This window comes from Lissotriton vulgaris, chromosome 9 (assembly GCF_964263255.1).
Source record: "Lissotriton vulgaris chromosome 9, aLisVul1.2, whole genome shotgun sequence".
In the NCBI taxonomy this organism is placed as follows: Eukaryota; Metazoa; Chordata; class Amphibia; order Caudata; family Salamandridae; genus Lissotriton; species Lissotriton vulgaris.
The window spans coordinates 17,962,409-17,986,131 of NC_141697.1; the positions used below are offsets into that span (position 1 = coordinate 17,962,409).

General features: G+C 46.0%; 1 protein-coding gene across 9 annotated transcripts in view; it reads left to right on the forward strand.

Moving 5' to 3' along the window:
- Nucleotides 1-23,723, forward strand: part of RALGAPA1 (Ral GTPase activating protein catalytic subunit alpha 1) — a 775,068-nt gene that overhangs the window by 75,399 nt on the left and 675,946 nt on the right. For 5 of the 9 annotated variants that reach the window (XM_086936924.1, XM_086936920.1, XM_086936926.1 and 2 more), the window contains exons 2-6: nucleotides 9,346-9,456; nucleotides 10,205-10,275; nucleotides 13,392-13,449; nucleotides 16,288-16,331; nucleotides 18,545-18,722. In XM_086936924.1, the coding sequence (XP_086793050.1) occupies nucleotides 9,346-9,456; nucleotides 10,205-10,275; nucleotides 13,392-13,449; nucleotides 16,288-16,331; nucleotides 18,545-18,722 (462 nt within the window). The remainder of the gene's footprint in view (nucleotides 1-9,345; nucleotides 9,457-10,204; nucleotides 10,276-13,391; nucleotides 13,450-16,287; nucleotides 16,332-18,544; nucleotides 18,723-23,723) is intronic. The other 4 variants (XM_086936929.1, XM_086936922.1, XM_086936927.1 and 1 more) reach the window with 1 other exon arrangement.

A 23,723-nucleotide genomic window follows, 5' to 3' on the forward strand; every position in this document is an offset into this window, starting at 1 on the left:
GTATACATTTAAATGTGGTTTATATGACATCTGGGAAGTCCTTTCTGTTAGAGAGCATTGCATAAATAAAACCCCAAGCCTTATTCTAAAAATAGTCTTAGCATTTTGTAAAGTAAAACTCTTTTCTAGGTATTGTTGTGTTTTATGTCTCCTGCTCTGCTATGTTTGAGCCACCGTGTGGGAGATTATGTATTTTCTGAAAGGCGGAGCAAGACAACCTCCCAAATCAATATCACAAGCATTACTAACTACCCTACAAGTTAATCTAGGCTTGACACTTCGAGTGTCCAGAGAAGAAATAAGACGGTTCGTAACATCCTTAGACTTTCTCTTGCATCCGCTACTCCAATCAAACTTGACTCCATTTTAGAGTAATTCAGCTCTGCTAGTCTTTTTGGGAAAATTGTGACTGAATCTGGAGTACAATTCTGCCATTCCAATGAAAACCTGCACAGCCTCCTTCTTTTTGGAAACTGGACATTTTTGTATTGTTCAGGCTGATTCTCCTTCAGACGAACCAATATTGTAAGCAAGTGCCCTCTTTCTGCATGGTTGCCCCCACTTTTTGCTAAACTGCTGATGTACTTTGAGTGTGCCCTGGGCTCCTGCTAAACAGGTACCCAGGCCTATGTTCTTTCCCTAAAACTACGTTTAAAAACAAAACCCAATTGGCATCTCTGGCCACATGTCAGTCCCTTGTAAATGGTACCCTGGGTACCCAAGGCACTGTGGTCAGGGAAGGCCTCTGAGGGCTGCAGCACTTACTGTGCCACCGTTAGAGGCCCTGTACCTTTATACACACACACACACACACACACACACACACACACACACACACTGCCTTTGCAGGCTGCGTGTTTTGGTGCAGGACAAAGTGAAGAATCGTGCCATGTCTACAACCCACTTCCCTGGCATAGGACAGCCACCCCTCTAGCTGGGTGCACTATACCAGTGGTGAGCGTATAGGTGTATGAGCCCTGTACCCCTACAGTGTCTAAGCCAATTCTTATACATTGTAAATGCAGTAATGTCAATAAGAGTACATGGTGCTGGGAGTTTGTCATTACGAGCTCCACAGCACCATAGTGGCTTTACTGAAAACTGGGAAGTTTGGTATCAAACTTCTCAGCATATTAAACCCACAATGCTGCCAGTGTGGGATTTAATGAGAAATGCACACAGGGGCATCTTAGAGATGCCCCCTGAAAAACTACCTAACAATAGTGTCCAGGCTGAGTGGCTGCTCACCAGCTGCCACCAACAGACTTGTTTCTGGACCCCTGGGTCGAGAACCTGCTGCTCTGGGGTGTCTGAAACAATGCACATCCTGGGACGAGGTGCCAAGCCTTCTTCCCCAGGATGGACCTGGTCCGCGAAGAGGAAGCTTCAATGGCTTGCCACTTTTTTTCGAGCTTCCCCAGACCACTTGCTGCTTTCAGCAACTGGTCCCCACCGGTTCTGACCCCCACTTAGGGCAGCAGAATCGGTGGGAAAACCAATTGAGGAAGAGAGGTGTGCCCAACTTTGCCAACCCCACCCCTCAGGTGGGGGAGGCGAGGCTAAGCACAACTCTCAGTCCCCGTCATCTTGCAGATGAACGGGCCCAGCCAACCAGAGTGGGGCATATGCCCCCTCCCACTTGAGGGTGGCATAATATGGGGTTTACCCACCCCAAGGAAGGGACCCGTTGGTCCCAACCATTATTTACCTGTAAGACTCCTAAATCCAGTATTTAAAAGCACCCCTGAACTTGGCCTCCTCCAAAAAGAACCTGCAACAAGAAAAGGAGGACCGAAGAGCCATGCTGAAGCTAAGGAGAGGAGGACGCCCACTGACTTGGCCCCAGCCCTACCGCCCTGTCCCCACCTCGAACCTGCAGAAGCAAAATCCTGGTGTGTCTTGCAGCCAGCAACCTCAAGAACTCGGAGGACCTGTCCTGCCTTCCCATCTGTCTCCAGTGAGCACCAGATTTGCTCACCCACGGACTCTGGCTCCGGCCAAATCCACGAGTCCGCACCCAACGCCCACTGCCTGAGTTCAAGTGGTCCAATACCACGAGGAGGTCTCCCCGGCGATCCTGACCTGAGATCTGGCGATCTCTGACCTTCCTCGACCCTCTCCATGACGCCTGCAGTCTCCTTCTGGAGGATTTACCCCGACCACAACCGGAGCTGGTAAGAAAACCTGACTCCTAAAGACACCCCTGCACCTGAAGTCCCACAACCTTGGGTGGCTCAACCAACTGTGTCCCATCATCCCCAGGCAACCCGACTTACCTCTCCAACCGGTGGTCACCTCCAGAAGATCTTCATCCCGAGCCTGCAGTCTTTGTTAAAACTGTAGAATCCCCATTGAAACAAACATGGCATCTGAAGCCAAAACAGCATCCTGCACCCAGCCGCCCCTGTACCGCTGTGGGTGCACTTTGAGTGCTAACGCGAATCCCCTTTGCCCTGGGCCTAACACCAGGAGCTTTGCTCCCACAACCCTGTGGCATGCTCGTGAGCAGCCACAACTGGAGGCCACTTATCCCCATTAGATAACATTGGGCCTCAGCATTCTACACCTGGTCACCCTAGTGCCGCCGAGGGTGCTTTGAGAGTGCATCCTTGACCCTGGGGGAACCCTTGTTCTAACCCCAGAAACGAAACCCCAAACAGAGTACTTGCCTGTTAACCGTTAACTTAATTTCTCTCAATAGAAATACATTGACTGTTTTTCCTTGAACATTTTTCTAAGTGTGGAGTTGATTTGAATGAAAACCTGAAGAACTACAGCTGTGCAAAACTGATTTAACTTACCTTTTCTCTAGGAAATGTCCCAGTGTGATATCTAGGCATAAAAAGTAATCTGAAAAGTAATTGCGATATTTTGACTTTCCTGGATTTTAATCCACTGCATTTGAACCTGCATTCAATTGTAAAACAATGGAAATGATTTATTCTCCTCCTTTTTCCGCGAGAAAGTGCAATCCATTTATCGAACTTTTCCAATTTGTTCTTCAACCCTGGAGCGGGTCAGCTGCACTTTGGAAGACAGTGAGTGTCTTACCATCTTGCCCTCCTTATCTATGGAGGCCTTTGACTCTCTTAGCCTTAAAATCAAGTCAGGATCCCCGGCAGATCCGCGGAAACCGGCCCAACCTAAGAATCTGGCGCCGCTCTGCCGCACTCCTGTGCTTTCCTTGATTAACCTGTCTCTTTCTTCCGGGGTAGTTCCCGTCACATGGAAGCAGGCTGTAGTCACACCGATTTTAAAGAAGGCGACCCTAGACCCCCTTAAACCTGAAAACTACCGCCCCATCTCATTACTTCCTTGGGCCACGAAAGGTGCGGAGGCCCATGTAAACGCCATTCTTTCAGACCATCTATCTAGGGCTAACATTCTTGACCCTACTCAGAATGGGTTCCGTGCGGGCCACAGCACGGAGACGGCCCTCCTTTCTATGGTCGAACATCTGCGTTCTGTGCTTGATGCGGGTCGGACGGCGGCGCTACTGTTATTAGATCTTAGCGCCGCGTTGGACACGGTCTCGCACAGGATCTTGCTTCAACGACTTGAGGAAGTGGGTGTCTCGGGCTCCGCCTTATGCTGGTTTCGATCTTTTCTTGTTGATAGGTCATTCCATGTGGCGATCCCGCCCGGTAAATCGAAATTTCATTCGCTAGATCTGGGGGTCCCACAGGGGTCATCGTTGAGTCCCACTCTCTTCAATCTTTACGTGAGACCGCTGGCTGCGGTAGTCAAGCAGTGGGGCCTGACGATGGTCTCTTATGCAGACGACACGCAGCTGGCGGTCACACTGAGTGGGGACTCAGATTTAGAGGCTCCCAGATTCTGTGACGGTTTACGAGCAGTGGCTAACTGGATGAATTCCAACTGTCTCCAGTTAAACACCAAGAAGACTGAGATTATGGTAGTTGGTAAGCAGGTGGAATTGTGGGGTGACAAGTGGTGGCCTTCAGAATTGGGTGTGACTCCTTCCCCAGCCTCCGAGATAAAAAATCTGGGGGTATGGCTCGATCCGTCCCTCAGTTTTGTCTGTCATACCAAGAAGGTGGCGGCTTCCTGTTATGGCATTATCAGAGGACTTAGACCGATCCTCAAATTCTTTGATGCATCCACTAGACAACTGGTGGTTCAAGCATCAGTGTTGTCTAGGTTGGACTACGCCAGCTCTCTACTGGCTGGGATCAATCAAGCAGAACTATCTCGATTACAGCGAGTCCAAAATGCTGCAGACCGAGTGGTGATAGGCCTGCCAAGGCGCTGCCGGTGTCTAAATCTTTGCACTCCCTACATTGGCTCCCTGTGCACCAGAGGATTAAATTCAAGGTCCTCTGCCTTGCGTTTAAAATTCTCAAGGGTACGTCTCCTCAAATCTTGGAGAATTTGCTTACACCATACACTCCTCCGCGTAGGTCAGAATTTAGCAGTGGTCCCGCGTTTTAGATTGAGTAGAGCAGGTGGCCGCTCTTTTCGAGTTCTGGCAGCAGGTTGGTGGAACTCTCTCTCCCCATGCATATCAGGCTCATCGACGAGCTTCTCCAGTTCAGATGGGCCATCAAGACCTTTTTATTTGCTTAGCTCGTTTTCTGTGGTCTATTCTTCTGAGTTTTTTTAGTGTTGCGTTGTTTCTGCCTTGTCAAAGCGCCAGGACGCCCCTTTGCTGGGGCAGCTGTGCGCAGTATAAGTAAAAATAACATAACATAACATTTCACATACCCGTGCCAGGCTTCGCTTGGTTCTAGAAATAAAATAACTAATATTTTTATACAAACAAAATTGGTCTGAGTTCAGTCTTTGAGTGTGGGACATAATTTGCTGACTGAGTGTGTACAACAAATGCTTTACACTGTCCTCTGATACTGCCTTACTGCTTGCCCACACTACCACAGTTAGAGAGTGAGGTGCTATCTACTTTTACCTCTGCCTAGCTTTGGGGTTCCACTGGACTCTGTGCACACTATACCTCATTTTGGTATAGTGTATACAGAGCCAGCTTCCTACAAATATCATAGGACCGAGGAAGCTCAATTCAGTACACATGTTTTTTAGCCCTCATTCTCACACCAAGTAACTTCAGAACTTTCAAGATTTTTTTTTTACACTCTTAACATAATGTCGTTCCAAGGTAACCTCAATGACTTGGACATCATCCTGGGAAAAGCAAACACCTGGCAGGTTACCAAGTAATCCACTCACGAGCCTTTGAAATCCTGTAGCTGCAGGGCAGAAAGCATGAAAGATCTTCTGTTAAAGCAAAGTTTGCCACATGTTAAATCTTTTGAATGTTCATTCAAAATTGTTGCGCACCGAAGTGAGATTGAAAGTTGTGAAGAATCCTTCTCCCTCCAGCGTGTCCATCAACTTATTGAAGGTCAGTTGGGGAAATATTTAGCTGCCACTCTTTTGTTCAGACTCTTTACTTATTTCCCTGAGCTGATCTCACCATTTCCTTTGTGTGCTATGACCGCATGGCTCAACCATTAAGTTGCTTATAGGGTTCAATAGTTGTTTCTTTCAGTAGTATATCGGGTTCAGCCTTAAGCACATCTCTTGCAGGTATTGTCTAACTTTGCACGTAGTTGCATCAACCTCATATTCTATGCCAACAACACACGGCTCTTCCTCTCCCTGATTGACAGCATGGACACCACCAAAACCAGCTTCACCTATTGCATGGCCATAGTAGCAGAATGGATGAGAATTCCCTGAAGCATAACTCTGACAACCCGGAAGTACTGGTCTTCGGAAACAAGACCTCCCCATGGGACGCCACCCAGTGGCCAGCCAAGCTGGGACCAGCACCAACTGCCCAAACCAGAAACTTGGGGATCACCTTGGACAACAAGCTCAACATGACTCTACAAGTCAACACAGTGAGCACTACCTTCTTCTGCATCCTATGCATGCTTCAAAAGATCTTCGAATGGTTGTCACAGAGCACTAGATGACCCGTAATGCAGGCACTTATCACGAGCAGACTCGACTACAGCAACACACTCTACGCTGAATCTCTCACACAGACTCCAGACCACCCAGAACACTGCCGCAAGACTCCTCTTCAACCTCCCACACCGCACCCATATCACCCCTCACCTCCGAGAGCTCCACTGTCTCTCCTATCACAAATGCAGCCAGTTCATGCTCCCCATGCACACATGCAAAGCCTCGAACAGCACCGGACCCGCATACCCGAACAGCCAAATGCACTTCCACCAGTTAGCCAGATGCCTACACTCTGTCTCACTCGCACACACCTCCCGCATTCGCAACAGCACAGCAGGAGGGCGCGTGTTCTCCTGCCTGCGCCTAAAGCTTGGAACAAACTCCCTCCGCACATCAGAGCCGCCTCCTCATGTCTTGAGTTCAATAATAAATAAAAAACCTGGCGATTGGAATAGCGTTGAAGGGACCTCTCGCCTTCACTCCTTTTCAAGAGCCTGGATATCTTCACGAGAAATTAGTGCGCTCTACAAATCGACATAACATATCTGTCTATGCTCCTTTATTTAGGCAAATGTGCTGAACCTATCTTAAATATCTTAACGTATCCTAATTTGGTGAACAGTCTTAAATGAGAACTCCTGTGTAAATTGATTCATATTTTTTTTCCGCGACATTTGACGAGTATCAATTTTGTTAACTCTTACTTGGAGAGACTCATTAAAATCAAGGTCGATTTCCAGTTGCTTAGAATTCAAAATGTGTCACCAACAACTGGCACATACACCTTTCCTTTTGTGATGTTACCTCTAAAATTGTCTATAGCGGTTGACGTTGGTTTTCATTAACTTCACTTTTCATTTAAATATTTTGTCATAATCCTGATCTGGGAAAAGCACAGGATATGCACCAGAATCCATCATCATGGAAACTTACCGGCCATTAATCGAGATCAGATGTAAGTTCACAATGTATAGTGTTGACATGGTTTTTGATTTGAAAAATTACTTCACCCACATCCGAAGACATCTCAAAACTTTTGTCCTCAGTCTTGACACTTCTACAGGATTTGACCAAATGGCCGCTCTCACCAGGTTTCTTATGTGTGGATTTTATCTCAGGGCTGTGTGTGTGATTTGTCATGTGCCAAGGCTTCCTACATAGAAAACCTGTCTCCTAAATCTAGGCGCATCTTTGACCTTGACTTGAGATTTGGTACACGTGTCATTACATCATCTGTGTTGATCACACTCTTGTCTCCACCTATATCTTAAAATATTTGCTAAGGAGTGTTTGCCTTTCTTAGCTGTTTTACCCCATCGCTGCTGATGACGAGCTCAGCTCGTCATCAGCCACGGTGGTCGTGTGCGGATGACGAGCTGAGCTCGTCCTGTAACGCGGCTTTTAGAAAAAAGCCGCACAGCGCAAAAATAACTGCCGCAGCGATGCGGATAAAAAAGCTTCACTTAACTTCGGGAGATCATCAAGCAACCATTCTTCCCTGATTTTCTCACTTTTGCACCGTTCTATGAATTGATCCCTAATCTTCTGATCCCTGTTTTCAACAACCTTGCTTGGAGGCACACGTTTAAGTAACACCATTGCATATTCTTCTACAGCCTCATCTTGCATCTGAACTCTCAGGCTAAAATGATATCATTCATGCATTATAGAGAGCTTGGACAAGTAGTGTTTGTCCAATTTCTTAATAGCAATATCATATTTAAGCTGGCTGAAATACTTCCTCCTTCGTTATCTGTGAACTCTGACAGGTTTTCGGAGACCTGGTGCTCCTCCAAGCCCCTTTAAAGAAACCACCATTCCAAAGTACTGAAAGGTGACCAGTCCTTTCCTTGGTGGTTCTCTTCACATGTCCCCATTCCCAGCATCCACAGAGTGATATTAGCTCATACAGAAAAGGAAAGCAACAGTGGTGGATTCCCAAAGGGACAGCACCTGGACAAATTATTCTCCAAGAAATCTCACCCTCTAGTACATGGGGCAGTCTGTGTGCACACTTCAAAAAACACCCACTGTCACAATGCAGGTTCAAAACATGAACTATAACAAAGTTTGAAAAAAGGCCAAGGTGCACCACGTCAACATTTAGGGGAACAGATATATTCAGTGAGGTAAACAGTAATGATCACATCAGAGAGGTTTTTCTTCATATACTTTTGAGAGTTCTTTATTTAGTTCAGATGGTTAAAAAATATACAGGATCTACAGCCGACGCGTTTCGTCCACAAGGGACTTCTTCAGGGCAGGATAGTCAATTGGTGATGATGTCCCTGGTTTCTGGACCGTACGTGAGGGATATGTGAATATGCCCGGATAACTGTGTTAATCATCCGATAGTATCATGTATATTTAGAACTTTATCCAATTGGATAACTGGCGTTCGAGGATTCAACTGCAATCAAATCGCACCAATGATATCAGGTGTTACAATGTCTTGTGTTCAAGCCACATCAAAAAGTGAGGACAATAATCCAATAGTAGTGGAACCAGGGTAGATAGGTAATGGAGACCTCCGTTTAATATCTACTTAAGTCTTCTCTTTATAAGCAGGAAAGTGTAAGGAAATTCTATTGCCAAACAGCTCTTGATGAAGCGTGCTACTGCATCCCCTGGTTCCTGCGTGGCTCAAAACGATAGCATGAGACCCGACGTCCCCCTCCGTCAAGTACCGCAGGAACCAGGGGATGCAGTAGCACGCTTCATCAAGAGCTGTTTGGCAATAGAATTTCCTTACACTTTCCTGCTTATAAAGAGAAGACTTATCTACCCTGGTTCCACTACTATTGGATTATTGTCCTCACTTATACATGATACTATCGGATGATTAACACAGTTATCCGGGCATATTCACATATCCCTCACCTACGGAAGAAAAACCTCTCTGATGTGATTATTACTGTTTACCTCACTGAATATATCTGTTCCCCTAAATGTTGACGTGGTGCACCTTGGCCTTTTTAAAAAAAAATATATATATTATTAGCTCATACTTCACATCCCAGAACTTCCAGCGGATGCTAGGATTCTCATTACGGGATTTCATGGGAGATGGTTGGAAAATATTTGTGTATATTACACAGATTGAAAAGTGTCTGACGGTAAAACATACCATACTGGTTTCACCAACTGTAAAGTGCAATATACATGTGCTATTCAAAGTGGAAAATATAATATTGGGTTAATGTCATTGTCGCTCTTTTTGTGATTTGCTTGTTTACTCTTGCTCTCCTTTATTCTCCTCTTTCTCTTTTATTTGTTAGTACTCGTGGTATCCTTACAGACTTGCTCTCTTTCTTTCTACTCCCTCTCACTGCCTTGTTCCTTCCGTACCTCCTTATAAACCGCCCCCTCACCTTATTTTGTTTTTATCCACAGAGAATGCTGAGACCATTGATCTGAAGCAATTCTTCGAACAAAACTACTCCCATCTTTACTACGTCTTTTTTGAAAATTTTGTGATTATTGAAACGAGCCTCAAGCAAAAAGGTAAGAAGAGCAGCTTCTGATTGTTTTTGCCAGCGAGTGCTGCATGGGTTAGGAACATACCAGGGACGCTGTGCACCATCCTGGCCAGGACATGCACCATCGCAGGGCCGACAACTGCACAACTGAGTATAGCGGAAGCATAAGTTCACTTCACTGGGGAAGGTGTGTAGGGGAATTTCCACTTTACTGGTTGAAGGGCATGCCTCAGAGGCAGAACTGCATTCATGTCCTCTGTGTTTATCTGGAATCACAGACTTTGTTAGAAGAGGCAGGAGCAGAGCTGCCATCAGAGAGGCATGTTCTGAAGACACGTGTGCATAGAGCTTGTCAGAGGTCTGAGTCCGAGCTGGGAATAGAGTGGATTGGATTTTAGTGGTCTCCTGACAATGGTAGTTATCAGCATGCTAAAATCCCCATCATATCAGTGATTTGATGGTCGTTGTCTTAAAGCATACATGTGTGGGGTGGAGCAGAGGAGTTAGAGGTGTGAGAGCTGCCAGTCATAGATGCGACAGCTATAAACTTAGATCATCACATCTGGATTCTAGACTAGTATCCTGAATCAGCAGCAGAATCCTCAGAAGATTGGGGGAGATGGAGAAAGAGAATGTCCAGCGAGGAAGAACCAGTGTTTTGTTGCTGCGATCATTAGCTGCAGACTTAAAATATGAGTATGGCACATAGATTGCTGCAATGCGTTGGGTACGTTTCACAGGATAAATATCTATCATAAATTAAATGTCGAAAGACTTCTTCTTGTTGAATTCAGGTCACAAGTCTCAGAGGGAAGAGCTGGACGCCATCCTGTTCATCTTTGAGGTAGGATTACTGAAAAGCATCTGCCTGTCTTCTGTAGAGGCTTCTTTGTGGTTTGCCGCACTGGGGATAGTGGGAGTAGGTGGTCCGAAGCCAGGCGTTGCCTGTAGCAAATATTCACTTGAGGAGGATAAGAGAATTTTTCATGACAGACTTTTGCAATGTATCGCCTCCCAGGCTCTCTCATTGGCAGGGCGCTCTTTTGAAAGCTGCCTCACCCAGGCACCACTCTGATGGCTCTATTATTAGTAGAGAACGGCTTCATTGCAGCGCTTTTATGTGATTGCTGTTTAGCGGAGTGCTTCCTTATTATCTAAGTGCTTCGTAGAGCTCTCCAGAAATTGGCTGATCGCTTCCCTGTGGCCTCTCATTCCCTGTGGGCTCTCTCATGGCTGTTACGTGGTGTGAGCGTGTGTCTCCGTCTGTCTGTCTATGTCCTTTGGTCTATGTCTGTCTGTACACGCACCTCAAGGTAGGCTTGACTATGTGAAGACTCTTTCAAAGTGAGGCTTGACTCTGTGCAAACTCACCTGGAGTTGGCCAGACTCTGTAATTGTACAAAGACCTGAACCAGTATCTGCCCAGGCTCATCCAGAGGGCAGCCTGGCTGAGGGCAGGCGAACTGGGAGCTAGACCTGACTATCTTCAGACTTGCTCACAGCTGGCCCTGTACAGGCTCACCTGGAGCTGGTCAGGCTCTTCAACAGATTAAGAGCTGAACCTCATTCCATCCAGACTTATTCAGAGCGGAGTTAAGCTCACGGTAGGCTCACCCTGAAATGGGCATGATCTTTCCGAAGTACTCTGAGCTATGCCTGGCTCTGTTGAGACCTGACCTCTGCTAAGCGTATCCCAGGACAGACTCAAATGGAGGTGGACTTCATGCTGCCGAAGTACTCCGAACTGAGCCTGTCAAAAGCTGAGCCTAGTTTGAGTTAACTCATCTGGAACAGAGTTTCTGGCTCACTGCAGATTCAGCCATAGCGGGGTCTGAATCTGAGAGCTTACCTTTGGCTGGCTGTGACTAACTTGACTTACCCATAGTTGAGCTTGACTATTCACCTACATGCAGATGTGCTGTCCTTTCATTTCTTTGCAGGCATGGGTGCGAGTGCTGTTCGTGTCATTGCAGATGAAACACTTGATGCCCTCTAGGCCCATCTACGTATCTGCAGATGAGGACTTCCAGACCTATCCATGTCCCTCCAGATGAAGATTTTCAGGTATCTTTGTGACCTCAGCTGAGGACCACCAGGCCCGTCCATAGCCCTGCAGATGGCTTCCTCCAATCCATCCGTGTCACTCGAGGACCTTCAGATCTGTTCATTTCTCTACAGATGAGAATCCACAGGCTCATGCACATTCCTGGAGACAAGGACGTCCAGGCTGTGCATGACCTGCAGATGAGGATCCCAGGCCCATGTCCGTCCCTAAATTTGAGGTCACCACGGCCTGTGGATGTCTCTGCAGATGTGGACCTCCAGGCCAGTGCATGTCTCTGCAGATGACCACTAGTCCTGCGCATACCTCTGTAGATGATGACCACCAGCCCGTGCACATCCTTCCAGATGAGGACCCCCAGTCTTTGCATGTCTCTGCAGATGACCTCCAGTCCTGCGCATACCTCTGCAGATGATGACCACCAGCCCGTGCACGTCCTTCCAGATGAGGACCTCCAGTCTGTGCATGTCTCTGCAGATGACCACCAGCCTGTGCACGTCCTTACAGATGAGGACCTCCAGTCTGTGCATGTCTCTGCAGATGACCACCAGCCCGTGCACGTCCTTCCAGATGAGGGCCTCTTGTCCTGTGCATGTCTCTGCAGATGACCACCAGACCGTGCACGTCCTTCCAGGTGAGGACCCCCAGTCTGTGCATGTCTCTGCAGATGACCTCCAGTCCTGCGCATACCTCTGCAGATGATGACTACCAGCCTGTGCACATCCTTCCAGATGAGGACCCCATGTCTATATACCTCCCTGCATATAAGGTCACCCAAGCCTGTGGATGCCCCTGCAGATGGAAATCCACCGGCTTGTCTGTATCTCCAGCATATGAGGACTTCTAGGCCTGTCCATGCCTCTGCAATGAGGATCTTCAAGCATGTCCATAGGAGAACTTAGACTTCACGTGTCCTTCCAGCTGAGGACAACCATAGCCTTACAGATGAGGACAGGCATGTCCGAATACCTTGGATAGAAGGACAACAAGATTTGTAAATTAATCTGCAATTGAGGCCCATCCAAAGCCTAGCTAATGATGACGTACAAGTCTGTGCCATTCGCCTATTTGTTGCAAAGAAGGGCTTTCAATCTCCTTTCACTGTGTCCATATCCTTGTAGAGAAGTGTTACTGGAGGCATCTGTCTAGTCTTCTACTTGTGTGCTGACCCTCTCCAGTTTGTCTCCTTCCTGCAGCTTGTATGTCAGTATGACAAGTCCACTGCTTGTTTCTTCTGCTGCTGGTTTAGTCCCATCTGGGTCTTTTAGGAGGAATGGTATGTTATGATAGAGTGTGGGGGGGGAGGGGGGTGGGGGTGGCATGGCAGGATGGTAGAAAGCAGTGCCACGCATGAAGACCTCACATTCACCTTCTGGTTTCACATCTAGTCCTCTCCAGCTCCACTACCTGCAGCTGCTACTAGCTGGATTTAACTTACTCCAAAACTCTGCTGGAAACCACCACTCTCATTCTTGGCTGCCCTCACTTTTGCTATTATCTGTTCATTACCATTGAAATAGTTTGGTTCATTGCAAACTATTGTGTATCATGATAATATTAAATTCCTTCTGCGTTTCCGATGTGTGATTGGTGAACAGAAACATAGGTTTTTTTGGGGGGTTGACTGGACCTGCTAATAGCAAGATTCAGACTTTCCACTGTGTCCTCGAATATACTCTTAATTCTTATATATCTGTGTGCAGACTATACAAGTCTACATTTTTTCATGTTTAATACTTGTATTTTTTCCCTTGCTTTTATTGTTCATCCGCTAGCTCTCTCTCTTCCCTCAAATGTTTTTGTTTGTCGTCGTTGCACCTCTTTTTTGGTCATGGCTTGAATGCGTGACCTGTATCTCCCATTAGCGATTAACTGTTGTTCATCTTTGGCGTTTGCAGAAGATCTTGCAGCTGCTTCCTGAGAGGCTCCACCAGCGATGGCAGTACCACAGTATTGGTAAGCATTGCAGACGGTTGCCATGTTATGGGAGTGTTTTCCACAGTGAGACCCTCCAGCCCTGAGGGTCATCATCATCTTCTGCTCCAGTCCAAGTTACGGCGTGGAATGGGAATCGTATCTTCCCATCATCAACGGGAGGCGGCTGGCTCTTCTGTGGATCAAATATTCACTGTTTGTATTTAGAGTATTAGGTTTCTTTGGATAAAAGCATTCTAGAAACAGAGTTAAAAGGTTGAAATACAACGCAATAAATAAAATTACTATGTGTTTTTCCCCCTGAATATCTCCCTTTGGCTTAGGCTCCAATTCAGAATTTTAACAACTTGAAGTAGGGGCTTGGGCTGAAGGTAACCCAAAGTGTCTTCACCCTTAGAACCTAAGGAGTTTTCGTACCAAAAGAAGTTTTCAATAAAACACCTACTGAAATCTCCTCAACCCATCTTACTTTCTGGCTTTTTCACCCAAGAGGTCTGAGGTGCAGCCTGGCAGTTACATTCGAGGCAAAAAGGAATGCATTTCTGTTCCCAGAAATTAACTTGATTGCAAGAGGCGAGGCTTCAGAGATGGAGAGAGACCCAGGAAAGCAACTAAAGCTCTTCCGGTATCTTATTGTGTAGTGTGAACTTGGCTACAGAACATTTGGACAGAGGCAGGAAGAAGAAACAAACATCTGGGGGCATGGGGTACATGTTAGGCATACAGGAGTTATGTGGTGCAGAGATGGCGATTGGTGAAAAGGAAGTGTCTTCAAGACCATTTGTCAGTGCATAAGGTTGCGTGCTTGTCAGTTATGTGCTGTGGTTCCAGATTGACTCAGGATGTCACAGGAGAAGGCTAGCCATCTTGTCTTGTACTCCTACCACTACTTGATTTTGAACCCAGCGATGTTGCTGCTGGGGGAGTTGTGTGATTTGCCGGACACATGCGGGTGGCTAGGGGCAGTGCTGTCTTATTGAACACTCCCTTGAAGACGATGTAGCAGGTCTTGGAAAGTAATACGGGTTGCTGGGGGATCCAGTGGAATAAAGATTCAATTGCCAAAGTCCTTGGATCAGGTGTGATGCGCCATGGAGGGCCCTCTTCATTAGGGATAAAATGAGATTTTGGTGAGCCAGTCGGGTGGGCATAGCTTGCCTCTGTAGGGGAGGGAAACAAAGGGACACTCACAATTGTCCGAAACTCGATATGTAATAATAAGACCTTTATTTTACTGTATATGTGCAAGCGTGGAATATTACCAGCTGCTGACACAGGCACCAGCATCCAGTCTTTTACTGAAAGCCCTTTGCAGACAGGAAGTCTACACTCTCAGTGCCTTCTTCCCACCTCCATAAGGACCCCCGCTCTCACAGCCCCATCACTGATGCAGTGGCAGGGGTCAGCTGGCTGTGCCTGCCGCCTGTACCAAGTTCAGGTCAAAGATTCAAGATTGTCAGACAGTTGACCTGAGACTCTAACATCTCTGCAAGATGTGAGTGTGGATGTGCTGTACCTCTGCGTTGCCTTCTAATCCTGGATGAAGTGTGAGGAAACATCCAAGGTTTACGAGGCTAAAAACATATACTTTCATGAGAGCTCAGACTACGGCTGCCAGGATCGACCACCACCAGTTTCACTCTTGTCCACACCCTGGTCTTCCAGGGGTCATGGCTGAGGTCATGTCTGAGGTGAAACATGACCCTGCCCCTGCTCACAGGACAGTATCACGAGTATTCCCTACACTGTGGCTGTAGAGTCTGTCTGGAAGAAACTGTTAGCTCCCCTACTTGAATCTCATGGACAGGAGCTACTCGCAGCCTTACAACTCTGAACATTACGTTGTACACGATAAAGCGCGATCTATTGGTTCTTCACAGTACGTGAAGACATCTGGAGGAACAGCATTAGTTGCCTTTGGGAATCTATGGGCCCCAGCAGTTGAGCCGGCAGCTTTGAAGGTAAATCGCTCTGACTTGTCATGAAGAACAAACAGATTTCACTCTAGCACTGTAGATAGACTTAGTTTACCCTTGCCCTCTAGCATCAACCTTAAACGTCAAGAAACGCCCTTAAAAGTTCATATATTCATTCTATGCTAAGATTTCAATACGAAGCTTTGAGGAGGCAAGGGGATTACTCTGGTACACTGTCCCTAGAGTGACCCATGGGACTGCTCGAAAGTCACAGACCTCACAGAAAGACCTTGTTTGCAGATGCCTTGAGAGAGTAATGAGCAGGTAAGTTACATAGTTGATCATGCAGTTTGTGCTTCTTAGTATGAGCCATAATAGGTGGGCTGTAGAGTTTCACTCTCAATGTTAAGTGTAAGAGAGTGGGTCTAGTTCGGATCTTCACTCTTGGGATGCAAATGCAGATCCTACATAAAAATTGTGTTCTCTCTCAGTAAATCCTTCCATTGACCTCACTTAAGAATATTTTAAACTATAAATGGGAGGCTATTTCTAACTAATATATTTCTGCTTCATAAAAAATACGATTTCCTTTTATTTTAAAAATTAAATTTTTACAAGTTGTGTAACATTGTTCCTCTTTAGTCATGTTGATTTTATTTTTAATTATATTTGGAGTTTTTGTGAAGCGCTGCAAACCACCTCATGTTGTCATCAGAGTGCTTGTTTGTTTGAGGAGTTAAAATATTTTCTTGATGGTGGTCTTCTCATCTACCCTCTGGATCTAAGACCATTGCCAGAGGGTTTCAAAGATCACCCAGAACAAACCGGAGGGTGCCAAAGATCTGGTCCAGAGATGTGACCATATCTGACCGAGAGCTCCAACACAGCCGTGAGGGAGGATCCTTTTTGAACAGGAGCTCATGTAGTCTCTGTCTCTTTCTAGGTTCCATCTTGAAGAAGCTGCTTCACACTGGCAACTCCTTAAAGGTAAATAAAACCCATCCTGTCCATTCTCACACAAATTGGGGAATTTAGTATGAAATTCAAGTAGTTCGGATCTGGTGTAATGCATTACCGTGGCATAATGGTTTCCTAAGCATAATGCTCTTCAGGGCAGTCCCGTATGTGGGGCCTTCCCAACACCAAAGCCACCATTCACCTTTTAAGGTATTCCTCCTGCATCCTCAGCCATTCTCATCATTCTCTTCATGGAAGCCTCCCCGCATAAGGCCTCTCACGGCAACCTCCTCCATTGGGCCTTCTTCGCTCCCGTCTGGCTTCCATGGCGTTCCTCCAGTCTGGGATTTTGTGGCAAGCTTTGGGTTTCACTGTTTTTGGCATTACTGCATTCACGTTTTTCAGTGCACAGCCCTCTTCACCAGCACCATTGTGCATTTCTTGGGGCCTCCCCTCAAGATGCTCAGCGCAGCCTCCCCCATCAGTTACTTCTCTTCTCTTCAATGCAATGTCTCTCACCTGGTCTAGTCAAGATAGTCCCTGTTTGTCTTTGTCTATCTGTAGGCCCAAAGCATGCGAAATCCTTTGTTTTTTATTTTGTACAGTGCTGGCTTCGGGTCTTTTCACCAGTGTGTGGTTTCTGAACTTGGTGTAGGCCTTAGTGTGCGAACCCGTGTTCAGTGCCTTGCTGAACATCTGCTGTGTGTGTGACTTAGCCTGCTGACCAGTGTTCCTTGTTTCTACGTGTTTGATATCCCAGGGATCCGCACTTAACATTTTTCTGCTGTCTGTACCATACCCTGGATAGCTACCTAATGTGCAGTGTTAAAAAGTATGATGTTCCAGTGATTGCTATTGGTGCTTCTCAGTCATCTGATGTGCCTGTCAGAGGGTGCTGGGCTCTTTTCATTGATCCTGTGTGTGAATAGATTGGTGCTTCTCAGTCATCTGATGTGCCTCTCAGAGGGTGCTGGGCTCTTTTAATTGATCCTGTGTGTGAATAGATTGGTGCTTCTCAGTCATCTGATGTGCCTCTCAGAGGGTGCTGGGCTCTTTTAATTGATCCTGTGTGTGAATAGATTGGTGCTTCTCAGTCATCTGATGTGCCTGTCAGAGGGTGCTGGGCTCTTTTAATTGATCCTGTGTGTGAATAGATTGGTGCTTCTCAGTCATCTGATGTGCCTCTCAGAGTGTGCTGGGCTCTTTTAATTGATCCTGTGTGTGAATGAATTGGTGCTTCTCAGTCATCTGATGTGCCTGTCAGAGGGTGCTGGGCTCTTTTAATTGATCCTGGGTATCCTGTGTGTGAATAGATTGGTGCTTCTCAGTCATCTGATGTGCCTGTCAGAGGGTGCTGGGCTCTTTTAATTGATCCTGGGTATCCTGTGTGTGAATAGATTGGTGCTTCTCAGTCATCTGATGTGCCTCTCAGAGGGTGCTGGGCTCTTTTAATTGATCCTGTGTGTGAATGAATTGGTGCTTCTCAGTCATCTGATGTGCCTCTCAGAGGGTGCTGGGCTCTTTTAATTGATCCTGTGTGTGAATAGATTGGTGCTTCTCAGTCATCTGATGTGCCTCTCAGAGGGTGCTGGGCTCTTTTAATTGATCCTGTGTGTGAATAGATTGGTGCTTCTCAGTCATCTGATGTGCCTGTCAGAGGGTGCTGGGCTCTTTTAATTGATCCTGTGTGTGAATAGATTGTTGCTTTTCAGTCATCTGATGTGCCTCTCAGAGGGTGCTGGGCTCTTTTAATTGATCCTGTGTGTGAATGAATTGGTGCTTCTCAGTCATCTGATGTGCCTGTCAGAGGGTGCTGGGCTCTTTTAATTGAGCCTGTGTGTGAATGGATTGGTGCTTCTCAGTCATCTGATGCGCCTGTCAGAGGGTGCTGGACTATTTTCATTGATCCTGTGTGTGAATGGATTGGTGCTTCTCAGTCATCTGATGTGCCTCTCAGAGGGTGCTGGGCTCTTTTAATTGATCCTGTGTGTGAATAGATTGGTGCTTCTCAGTCCTCTGCTGTGCCTGTTAGTGTGTTCTGGACTCTTTTAGTTGTTCCTGTGTTTGAAATGACTTCGATCGAGCTCTCTCATTTATTTTACGTTTCATAAACGCATTTTCTCTGTTTATCGCCCCTAGTGTTAAATTTCATGTCGGGGTTGGATGGGTACCCCCCTGAACTCTGAGTGGAACTTTACAATGATGTTCTGTGTTAGTTATTGCCACTTACTCTCTTTTTCCAGATCCGGCTTGAAGGCCTCCGGCTCTTCCTTCTATGGCTTCAGGCCCTCCAGTACAACTGCAGTCAGGAACAGATGGCAATGTTTGCCTGCATCATCCCGGGTTTCCCCTCTCCTCAGTGGGAGCACGGACCACGCACTCTGGACAATCTGATCAACCCACCTTTGAACCTGAGTGATGGTAAGTCAAACTCTTAACACTTCTATGTAAGCTACAAACTCTACACTGCCGCACAGCTAGCCTGGACCTCAGGCGTATTATGCAATAATCCACGCAGATGTGGATCTATCAGCTCCTCTGTATGATACAATAACCCTGCACTGCTAGCTTGGACCACCGCCGTAAGATGTAATTTCACACACTGACGTGTATCTGTGAGCTCCTCTGTATGATACACTAACCCGTGTAAGCAAAAGTCCCCTTGATACCAATCCACAGTTCAAAAATATAAAAAAAATCAAAATAAAACTGTTAAAAATATTTCTTAGTGTATTTTATTACAAATATAAATTCATACACGTAAAATTAAAACTACAAGTAATGTATATCCTAAAATCAAATCACAGATACAGAGTATAAAAATCACAACTAAAATTAAACTAGTACATAATCAATTATGACCCGCATAATCGGAACGACAGACAGAAACATGTACAACATAACATTTGTTCAATACAACATATACAAATATAAAATCTGTATTTCAACACAAGTGCTGGAACCTTGAATTGTGCTTTGGAAGTGCGTCAACGCGTTTCGATGGATACAGCAGTTTATACCATCTTTGTCAAGACTTGTAATATTCTGTCATGTCAAGGGGGTCAACAGAAAATACACACCCTACAATAAATACATATACAATCAGTACATTACTATGATACAGGTAGTCCATTTAATCATTCCCAAAGCTTTAATTCACTCAGTAGATGCCCCTGGTTATTCCTCCAAAATGGGCGAGGCCATTATATATATTATATATATATATATTCACTGAAAAAACCATAGGTTTCACACCAGTTATAGTTAGGAATTAGCACTTAAAAAACCTATTAAATTCACTGAAAAAAACATAGGTTTGACACCAGTTATAGTTAGCTGGAAATTTTACTGACATAAAACCATTGAAATTCCCACGTTATAGTTAGTTGGACTCACTATAACTTGCGCGTGTAATGCACTGCTGATAACACCACATATTACATCACTCATGACCTGGTCAGTGACATCACTCATGACATGAACATATCTTGAGACATAGCAAAGGCACATCGGGCTACCAGTCCCTACAATTTTGCCAAGTTTGGTGGAAATCCATTCAGCCGTGCGGGCTAAAAGTTAGGTCGACCGCCCTATGGAAATTAACATGGGGGAAATATAGAGAAGTCGTAACGTGGTAATTTCTTACCCTTGATAATAATAGCTTCTGTATAGTTGAGGGCAGTATCTTGAGAAAGTCCCTTACAGCTTGCGGTAAAGTCTGGCTATCCGCATGCCTCTCAAAACCATGTAGAAGGCTAAGGAAAATATAGAGCGCTCATTTGTAACAAGCCCTCGTATATGGCACACCAACCCTTCCTCTTTAAGCTCTTTTAAAATGGCAAAAAGGCGAGAGTTAACCCCTTCACTGCGGGGGGGGGGGGGCGCACGCAGCGCCCGCATGCTTGTGACGAGCTCAGCTTGTTATGGAGTACAGCGGAGCTGTCTTCATGACGAGCTCAGCTCGTCACGGCCGCACCAGTTTTTGGAACGTTCAGCACAGCGGGGAAATTAGCCCCGCGTGCGAACGTTCCAACGGCCGTGACGAGCTGAGCTCGACAGCACCCATGAGGTTAAAGGTAAAAATTAAAGCATTCCTTTAAAATCTAATGCTAGTGGAACTCACTGTGCTCACACAGGATTCAATAAAGTTGTACGGTTCCACTATGCTATTTTCTATTCATGGCATACAAATTATTAAAGGATCTGTTAAGACATGGTTTGATTGCATGAAAATAGAATGATATTAGAATTTGAGCTCTCACTGTTTATGCTGAACAACCTAAAAGCCTAATTATTCCTAGCATCCTACCTGAAAGACGGCAATTTGCTGATAGCGTTACCCGTTTATAAACGAGGTAAATCGAGCTGTGATGCTCACGGGAAAACAGCAGGCTGCTGTGAAAATACAAAAAAAGAGAACTCTTAGTTCCTAAACTTGCCTGTTTGAATTGAGAAAAGGTGAGGCTAAGGTCTCACACCGCGATTCCCAAGTTACCTTCAAACTTCTTTCGTGTTATCTTTCACCGGGGTTCCGTGTTGAATAGCAGAAGTAACGCACAATGTTATGGGTTAAATACGATGTCCTAGACGATCTCATTGGTCAAATTCAGTGCTAACTACCCAATGGCTGAGCATCTACCACAAGGCTCCAGGTAAATATTACCGGGTTCCGAAATCACGTCTCATTGGATGAAAGGCATACCGGAAATGGAAACACTTAGGAGCAGTTCCCTATCTGGTCCTCAGTGCAACCCATGGCCCATTCACTCGCTAAGTTTGTAGTATTGGCCCGTGCTGAATCACGAGGATAATCCAGCTTGCAGCGTGATAGGCTATTTCTTCTCATAATAAAGAAGCAGGCCGATCTGATGTCTAATACCATAACGTGCTTGCAATGCCTCGGGAACTTAACCGCATTGCGCGTACTCACGCCCTGTGGCTAGTGAAGTTCTAAAGGCACATGGCAAGCTTCTAAAGCGCACCGAATAATACTAGGGTGACAAAAATAAACTAACTAAATAAACAAATGTGTAAGTAGGAATGGGTGGCCTATGCATACATCCCCAATCTGAATATTAAGGTAGATGTGTGAAGAGAAAGGAGAAAGGTCATCTCCTAAAAAACTTTTAGTCGCCGGTTACTCTTGAAATTGGTGAGAGGCAGCATATTTAAGACTGCTATACCAAATGGCTATAATAAATGGGAGAGGGTCTATGTTACACATAGAGTACAAGTCTAAACTGTAAGTTCCAAACTTGCAAAATACGTCAGGAGTCAAATTAAATACATTTCGTCCAGTCCTCTCTGGAATTCAGTCCCTTATTGACTGTATTCAAGTGACACATGAACCACTGTTCTCGGATTTTCCTAAGAGAATCTACATCGCCTCCGCGTCTGTTTACTCAGATTTTTTTTAAGATGAACCATTTAAGTTCCTCACAACTATGATTCTTATTGTTATGACAGACAGCTATATTTTTAAAAATCTGCACTGAAACACCTTGTAGTTTGTTTTAAATCGCCGTTTCTACACCACCCTCGCTACTCAGCAGATTGCTTGCTGACGTAGGCAAGGATTCCTCAGCTGACACGACGGGATTGGCCTGTCGCCAGGACACGCCCACTAGCGTAGCCACGCCCCCCTTGGACCCCTCCCCCTTCTGCTACAAAGCATGTGCCCCCACCGGAAGCGCAGCGGACGAGTGCAGCGGGCGCGACGATTGCGCGCCGAAGGCGCGCTTAAGGCAAGCTCGTCTGCGCTCGGCCGCGCCGAGGCCAGGCCCAGGCCCCCCCCCCCCCTACCCGTTGCACACCAGCCCATGATGCGCTAAGATATAGCAGGGGTACACTCATGCTACTGAATGCACAGGCAGACAAAACTGAGTGCCCACGCTTAGCCCCTCACGCAGTATACCAGGACGATAAAGATTGCCCTCACTGCCAAGTTCGGCTTCCACACATCAACCCCCTCCCCCCCCAAATCAATCTTGATGCCTTATCCTAGCCCTGATAACATCAAGACCCATTCCCTATCAGCCCAAGTAGGAACTGAGCCCAGTACCAAAGGGAAACTAATTAACAGACTTTTAAATGTCCGATCCCTTCCGAAACACGCCACCGAGATACAGCTTCTAATTGAGGCTAATAACCTCGACATCCTGTTCCTAACCGAGACATGGATGGCTGAAGGAATAGAATCAGAGCTAGGCCTAGCATGTCCAGACGGGTTCAAGATCATTCAGAAACCCAGACTCTCAGGTCGAGGAGGAGGTTTGGGGATCATTTTTAAGGAACAACTTAACATCACTACCCTAGACGTTGATACCGTTTCCTCTGTTGAAATCCTCGGGATTTCCATTAAACATGATTCTGAACACTGCCTCACGGCCCTTGTATGTTACAGGTCTCCGGGGCACTTCAATGCCTCACAACAGCAGGAATTAATCACGGTCATAAATAATATGTCAATCTCCCACAACAGGCTGCTGATACTGGGTGATTTTAACATATGGGACAATGACCAACTACGTGCAGCCTTGCACAATATTACTCAATCCTGCCACAATCTAGGGCTGAAACAGTGGATAAACACTCCTACACATATACTAGGAAACACACTAGATCTAATTTTTGCGGCAGAAGACCTACTGACCCTAGACACTATCCTTCCAGTAGGCTTGTCAGACCACTACCTCCTCAGGTTCAAGTCCCACCTCCCGTCCCACACAGGATCCACGAGATCGCACGTCAAAACCTTCTTAGGTCGTGACTGGAAGAACCTATGGAAGAGGAAAGAGGAGGGAAAGTTCGATCTACGCCAGGTCGGGGCCTCGTTCAAAATAGAGAATGATGTCTCCACTAATTATCGTTCCTTTTGCCACGAGACTACAAAAAAACTCGACGCCATCATCCCGCTGAAAACAATCACAAAAAGGGGAAAACCCTCCGCCCCCTGGTATACGGATAAACTGAAAGAACTAAAAAATATCTGTAAAAAGGCGGAGAAGCTCTGGAGGAAAAATTACTCAGACCAGGAGAAAGCACGCTGGAGGCTTACTATCTCTCAATACAAGAAAGAAATAATAACAGCCAAATCCAACTACTTTGCTGAGGTAATCCTCAAAAGCTCTAATAAATCCCGCGATACATTTAGGCTCATCAAAGAACTCTCTCACCCCGCCTGTGCTAATAGCCAAATCAAGCCCTCACAAGAACTCTGCAACGGTCTAGCAGTGTTCTTCCAAGATAAAATCAGCAAAATTGTAGAGGGAATGAATAGCAATCCTATCTCCTCATTGCAAGACAACAGCATTCAAGCGAACAAAGACAAGAAGGTGGAACCAGACACATACCCCCCTTCAAATGCTACCCTAGAAATCTTTACGATTCCTTCAGAACAGGAATTCCTCACGACAGCCCTCA